The 6,756-nt window shown below is 53.6% G+C and overlaps 1 protein-coding gene across 1 annotated transcript in view; it reads left to right on the top strand.

Annotated features, from left to right (window-relative positions):
* Positions 1–2,617: 2,617 nt before the first annotated feature.
* PIGL (phosphatidylinositol glycan anchor biosynthesis class L) overlaps positions 2,618–6,756 on the top strand; it is a 61,599-nt gene continuing 57,460 nt past the window's right edge. The window contains exon 1 of the mRNA XM_049776951.1: positions 2,618–2,863. Within this exon, the coding sequence (XP_049632908.1) occupies positions 2,626–2,863 (238 nt within the window). The 5' untranslated portion in view covers positions 2,618–2,625. The remainder of the gene's footprint in view (positions 2,864–6,756) is intronic.

Genomic DNA, 6,756 nt, shown 5'->3' with positions numbered 1-6,756 from the left:
GATGCACACCAGAAACGTGCCTTTCCACCTACTTTACTATTTACTGCGAGTGAACAACATAGGAACCCCAAAGACTAGAGAGACTCGTCCACAGGGCAACTCCCAAGGTGAACTGCTTAAGGAGGCCCCCGGGTCACACATCATAAAAAAAAAAAAAAAAGAAAAAAAAAGAAAACTGACACTTTCTGAGCAAACATTTTTATTTTCCACAAATCTCAGCTTCCCACCACACCTTTTAATACCTGACTCGACCTGATCCGGTTCATCTAGGGGAATCCAATCTCCAATGCACGGAGGCTGAGGTCTCGCTCTCTCCACCGGGCTCCCTCCAATCTTCCTTCTGCTCCCCCAAAAGAGGCGCCTTCTACCAACTGGGTTCGCACACGACTACACCCGCAAGAAATGGCATAAGGTCGAAGGTGCGGGTCTGGCCGCTTCCACCAGCCACCCTACTTCGCCATTGCACCCCACAGCCCGTCCGGAGCGCGGGACGAAGAGAAGGGGGGCAACGACTTGGGGCTCTCTGCACGCTCGGGCCCATCGCTGTCACTCCGCGGGATCCCCTTCACGGCCCCCAACTCCGCCGGCAAGGCGAGCGAGCGCCCAGGCCGGCCACGGGTGGGTGCGGCGGCCGCTGAGGGGGTCCCCGGCCCTCGGGACTCCCCCACACACACACACACACACACACACGGCCGCAGCCCCCCATTCTTCCTCCGAACTCCACAAGCCGCCTGAGGCGGCTGAGGTGGAGGTGGAGGAGGAGGTGGAAGAGAAGAGGCCGGGCCCGATCCGCCACAGCAGCCGGGCACGCTACGCCCCGGCCGGGCCCGGCCGAGACGCAGCCGGAATCCCGCCCGCCTTGGGGCGACTGGGGCGCGGAGGCCGGTGAACGGGCGGGCACGGGCGCCCACCCCGGGGCCTAACTCACCAGGAGCCGGCGGAGCGCGGGGATCGATCGGCCCGGCCGGCCAGAGGGAGGGGAGGAGAGGAGAGGACAGGAGAGGAGAGGAGAGCGGGGACGCGGCGCACGGCGCGGCCCGGCCTGGAATCCCGCGCGTCGCTGGGCCCTGCGAGCCGGGCGCTCGCTCACTCCGGGCGCCGCCGTCGCCGCCACCGCGGCTGCTCCTCCGCCACCTCGGCCGCCATCTTGCTCAGCCCCGGCCCGCACGCCTCCCCCTCCCCGGCCGCCGCGGCCGCCGCTCTGGCGGCTCCGGCGCGGCTCCTCCTCCTTCCGGAGGGCTGCGGGGCCCACACCCTCCGCCCGCCCGCCGGCCGCGCGCCGCTCCCACCTGCCTGCCTACCCCGCTGCCTAGCTACCGCCCTCAGCGAGCCCGGCTGGCGAGCCCGGCCTCTCAGCGAGCGGGCCCTCAGCCTGGCGCGGCGCTCCCTCGCCCGGGAGGAGAGTCGGGGCCCGACGGACGGACGGACGGACGGACGGGCCCGGCCCCGCGCGCTCGCTTAGTGTTCAATTCAGCTCACTCCCGGCTCGCCTGTCTCCTCCTCGAGGGACTGGCGGGCGCCCTCGTCGGAACCTTAGCCTCTTCCTTCCTTCCCCCCGCTCCCTCCGCGACGCTCTCAGCCCCAGGCCCCGAACTGCACAGGGGCGACGAAGACAGACAGACAGACAGACAGTCCTCGGGCCCTCGGCACCGGGTTTGGGTGGCTAGTGGCCAGAACCGAGGCCGGCTTGGGAAGGAACGCGTGGGCTCAAAAAGGGCTAAGTCGCACGGAGGTAGAGCGCTGGCTTTGCATGCAGGAGGACGGTGGTTCGAATCCTGGTATTCCCCCCCCCCCACCCGCCCCATGAGCCTGCCAGGAGTGATTCTGAGCAGAGAGCCAGGAGGAACCCCTGAGCGCTGCCGGGTGGGACCCAAAAACCAAAGTAAATAAATAAATAAATAATAAAGGGGCCCGAGAGAGAGCATGGAGGTAAGGCGTTTGCCTTGCAAGCAGCTGACCCAGGACCAACGGTGGTTCGGATCCCGGCATCCCATATGGTCCTTCGAGCCTGCCAGGAGCGATTTCTGAGCATAGAGCCAGGAGTAGCCCCTGAGCGCTGCCGGGTGTGACCCAAATACCAAAAAGAAAAAGAAAGGGATAAGTCGGGAGCTTACTGGGCTCATTCATTCTCAAACGCTTCTCTTGGAAGCGAGGCAGAAGGAGCGGGACTGGGGCCGGAGAGAGAGCGTGGAGGTTTGTAGGGTGTGTGTTTGCCATGCATGCAGAAAGGAGAACAGTGGTTCGAATTCGAAACCCGGCATCCATATGGTCCCACCACGGAGCCTGCCAGGGGCGATTTCTGAGCCTAGAAGAGCCAGAGGGACCCCTGAGCGCCGGGTGGGACCCGAAACCCAAAAAGAAAACAGAGCAGGACTGAACACTGGGCGGCGAGGTCCAGCCCGGCCTGCGAGCAGGCATAAGGAAGTTCCACACGGCGAGAATTCGAGCGAGTCTGCAAAGCCTCCCTGCAGAGCAGCTCGGCGTCCCAAGTCGGCGGAGGCAGATCGGATCGGATCGCGGGCCTGCCAGACTCGGAACGCCTTTTGCGCGAGCGCAGTTTCCCCTCCGGAGTCCGGGTCCGAGCCACCCGCCCGGGTGCGCAGGCGCAGAGCCGGCCGGCGGAGCATGGCGGTGCTGGAGGGGCTGTGCTTGGCGGCAGCTGCCGCCTTGGCTTGGGGCTTCCTCTGGGTTCGGGACGCTTCGGAACGAAGCTGGAGTCCCGAGCACGCCGGCCTGCAGAGGGGGGGAAACCGGACCCTTCTGGTCATCGCACACCCCGACGACGAAGCCATGTTCTTCGCGCCCACGGTTTTAGGCTTGCATCGCCTCCAGCGCCGGGTGTCCTTGCTTTGCTTCTCCGCTGGTAAGAGACGGGGGCGGGGCCCCCCTGGAAGTCTCCCAAGTGGGGGTCTGGAAAAGGATCAGTCTTGGGAGCTTCCTAGGGAACCCCCATGTCCCAGACTAGGGACAGCAGGATCCAGCTTAGGCAGTTTAGGGCCTTGTTAGACTTGGTGTCTTTCTAGGTCTTAGGATTTTGTTTTTGTTTTTGGGTTACGCCCGGCAGCTCTCAGGGGTTCCTCCTGGCTCTAAGCTCAGAAATCGCTCCTGGCAGGCTCGGGGAGACTTTTGGGATGTCGGGATTCGAACCACCGACCTTCTGCATGCGAGGCAAATGCCTTACCTCCATGCTATCTCTTCGGCCCCATAGGTCAGGATTTCTTTTTTGTTTTGTTTTGTTTTTGGGCCACACACGGCGTTGCTCAGCGGTTACTCCTGGCTGTCTGCTCAGAAATAGCTCCTGGCAGGCACGGGGGACCATATGGGACACCGGGATTCGAACCAACCACCTTTGGTCCTGGATCGGCTGCTTGCAAGGCAAACGCCGCTGTGCTATCTCTCCGGGCCCAGGTCAGGATTTCTTAACAACAGATGAGAGAAGTAGCATTTGATGGGCTGGAAACGACTCCGTATATGTGCGCTCCCCAAGACTATAGGAATGGAAGGGAGCGTGAGAATTGTTCAGACTTGCTCCCCATTCAACGCCTCCATATCCAGTGGAAACTGGGACTGTGCTTAGTATTCTTGGAGCCTTTTTATTTGAAGAAGTTGATGGTCTTACTGTAGTATAACCCAGTAGTATCTTTTCTCTTTGGTGTCTGACCAACCCTTAACGTTCTACTTATGACGATAGCAAAGGCGCTTTCTGCGACTTCAAAATGTGTATTATGGCAGGAAGATACTTGTGTCAAATGGAAGAGGTAGAATGACATTATTAAGCTGGACAATTTTATAGGCAGATTTTAAGTTCAGCTTTATCGCCTTTTAGTAGCCCTTCAGCCGTCGGTTCTAAAGGCACAAGATAACGGCATAGAAATAATCACAGTCAGAGTTTCAGCACAGTCACCTAGGTTTATTCCATGTCCATATCTGCCATGTGCAGACTTTGCACCAAGTCTACTGAACTCACCTCTCTTTCTCTCACTCTCTCTGTCACTCTTCCTGCAGATCTCCAAGGTTCCTTGCTCCTTTTTTTCCTCTCCCCTTCCCCACAGGGAAAACCTGTGTTCCAAACCTCAGACCCCTTCCAGCTGTGGGTGGGTCTGATCATACAGGTGATATTAATATATGGCATTGGGGGAGAGGTAACACCTGAACACCACAGATGCGCTCCTCCCAAACAATCTCTGTAAGAGGGAAAAAAATTTTTTTAGATTTTTTTTGGGGGGAGACACCCGGTGGAGCTGAGGGTCTACTTCTGTCTCTGCTTTTAAGTCACTCCTGGCAGGCTCGGGGGACCATATGGATTGTCGGGATTCGAACCTGGGTCGGTCCTGTATTGGCCGCTTGCAAGGCAAATCTCTCCGACTCCAAGAGGGAAATTTTAATGTCAGAAAAATAATTCCTTGTTACTGGATTATAGTGATAAATGTATAAACAATTAATTTGATATCTATGTGTATGTATATATATTTTATGTAATGTAAAAATTAGACCTCAATAAATTTTTCTATGTTGTCCATGACCTCTTCTATGTGTGGCCTATAAATTCTTTTTCTGAATAGATTTTTTTTACATTTTATAAGCTCTGTAACTTTTCGTCTTAATATTTATCCTTCATTTACTTGCAAATACATTTTTTTTTTTTTTTTTTTGGTTTTTCTGGCCACATCCATTTGATGCTCAGGGGTTACTCCTGGCTACGCGCTCAGAAATTGCCCCTGGCTTGGGGGGACCATATGGGACGCTGGGGGAATCAAACCCTGGTCCTTTCCTTGGCTAGCGCTTGCAAGGCAGACACCTTACCTCTAACACCACTTCGACGGCCCCTGCAAATACATTTTTAAATGTCTGTTTTACAACACACTTATTAACAATTTGGAACACTAAGAACCCCAGATATTGACACGTAGAGCAATAGAAACACTCTCTGAAAAATAGTACAACCACTTTTGAAGGCAGTAAGTTTAGAAGTTTCTTGAAACATTAAATATATTCTATTCCTCAGTATTTACTCAAAGAAGTTGAAATCACATCCACACTAAAATTTTCCATGATTGCCAAAAGTTGGGAGCAACTAAAATCTCCTTCAGTAAGTGAAGTGATACATCCTGACAATAGAAGAATATTTAGCACTAAATTGAATTGAGGGGTCTGAATGATATAGCACAGCAGTAGGACTTTTACCTTGCATGCGGCCAACCCAGAGTGAACTCAGGTTCGATCCCTGGCAGGAGGAGTTCTGAGAGCAAAGCCAGGAATAACCCCAGAGTGCTGCTGGTTATGGCTCAGAAAAATAAATAAATTTGAATTGTCAAATTATGTATATAGTTACTTATATATATAAAGTTATATATATAATATATATATATATTACTGTGGGCGAAGCGGTGGCACAAGTGGTAAGGCATCTGCCTTGCCCGTGCTAGTCTAGGACAGACCTCAGTTTGATCCTCTGATGTCGCAATGGTCCTCCAAGTCAGGAGCGATTTCTGAACGCAGAGCCAGGAGTAACCCAGAGCATTATGGGGTGTGGCCCCAAAACAGAAACAAACCATTTTACTAAGAAAGGAGCTGATCAAAAGGTCAAATTGGGCCAGAGAGATAGCACAGTGATAGGGTGTTTGCCTTGCATGTGGCTGACCTGGTTCTATACCTGGCATCCCATATGGTCTCCAGCCTGCCAGGGGCGATTTCTGAGTGCAGAGTCAGGAGTGGCCCCTGAGCACCACCAGGTGTGGCCCAAAAAACGAATCAATGAATCAATAAATAAATAAAGTTTTTTTAAAAAGTCAAAACTATGGAGATAGCTAAAAGATGGAGCAGAGGGGCCGGCGAGGTGGCGCTAGAGGTAAGGTGTCTGCCTTGCAAGCGCTAGCCCCGGCGTCCCATATGGTCCCCCCAAGCCAGGGGCAATTTCTGAGTGCTTCGCCAGGACTAACTCCTAAGCATCAAACGGGTGTGGCCCGAAAAACAAACAAACAAACAAAAAAAAAAAAGATGGAGCAGAAAAAATAGCTCAGTAGGTTGAGTATGTACCATATTTTTCGTACCATAGAGCCAGGAGAAACCACTGAGCACCTCCGGGTGTGACCAAAAATAACCAAAAAAAAAATGTTCTTTAGTATTCTTTTTTATTTTTAACAGCAGTACTAATATTAACATTTTTACTTCTTTTGGGGGGGGGCACATCTGGCTGTGCTCAAAGTTAATTCCTGACTCAGCTGTCACTCCTATTATGGAGAACCATATGGGATGCCAGGAATTGAACCTAAGACTGGCCACATGCAAGGAAAGCAACTTATTCACTGTACTGTTTCTCAAGCCTCTTAATATTAACACTTTTGGCATGCAGTGTTACCACATCATACCCACCACTGTCCTTGTGTTTTTGTTTATTTTTGTGCCACATCCCATGTTTGGGGGTTATGCCAAGTGGTGCTGGGATACCACAGTGCTAGGGGCTAGAGCCTGGTCCTTCTAGTGTAATTTTTTTCTTTTTTGGGGGGTCACACGTAGTGGCACTCAAGGGTTATTTTTGGCCATGCGCTCAGAATTCGGCCCTGGCAGGCTTCAGGAACCGTATGGAATGCTGAGAATCCGATTCCAGGTGGCCGAGTGCAAATGCCCTACTGCTGTGCTATCGCTCTGGCCCCTCTAGTGTAATTTTTGTTTTGCTTTGTTTTTTGGGGGGGCCACACCAGGTGACGCTTAGGGGTTGCTCCTGGCTCAGGGGACCAAATGGGACACTGGGGATTG

The sequence above is a fragment of the Suncus etruscus genome, chromosome 7, assembly GCF_024139225.1.
Source record: "Suncus etruscus isolate mSunEtr1 chromosome 7, mSunEtr1.pri.cur, whole genome shotgun sequence".
In the NCBI taxonomy this organism is placed as follows: Eukaryota; Metazoa; Chordata; class Mammalia; order Eulipotyphla; family Soricidae; genus Suncus; species Suncus etruscus.
Note: the sequence above shows the minus strand (reverse complement) of the source record. Positions and strands in the feature narration are given on the sequence as shown.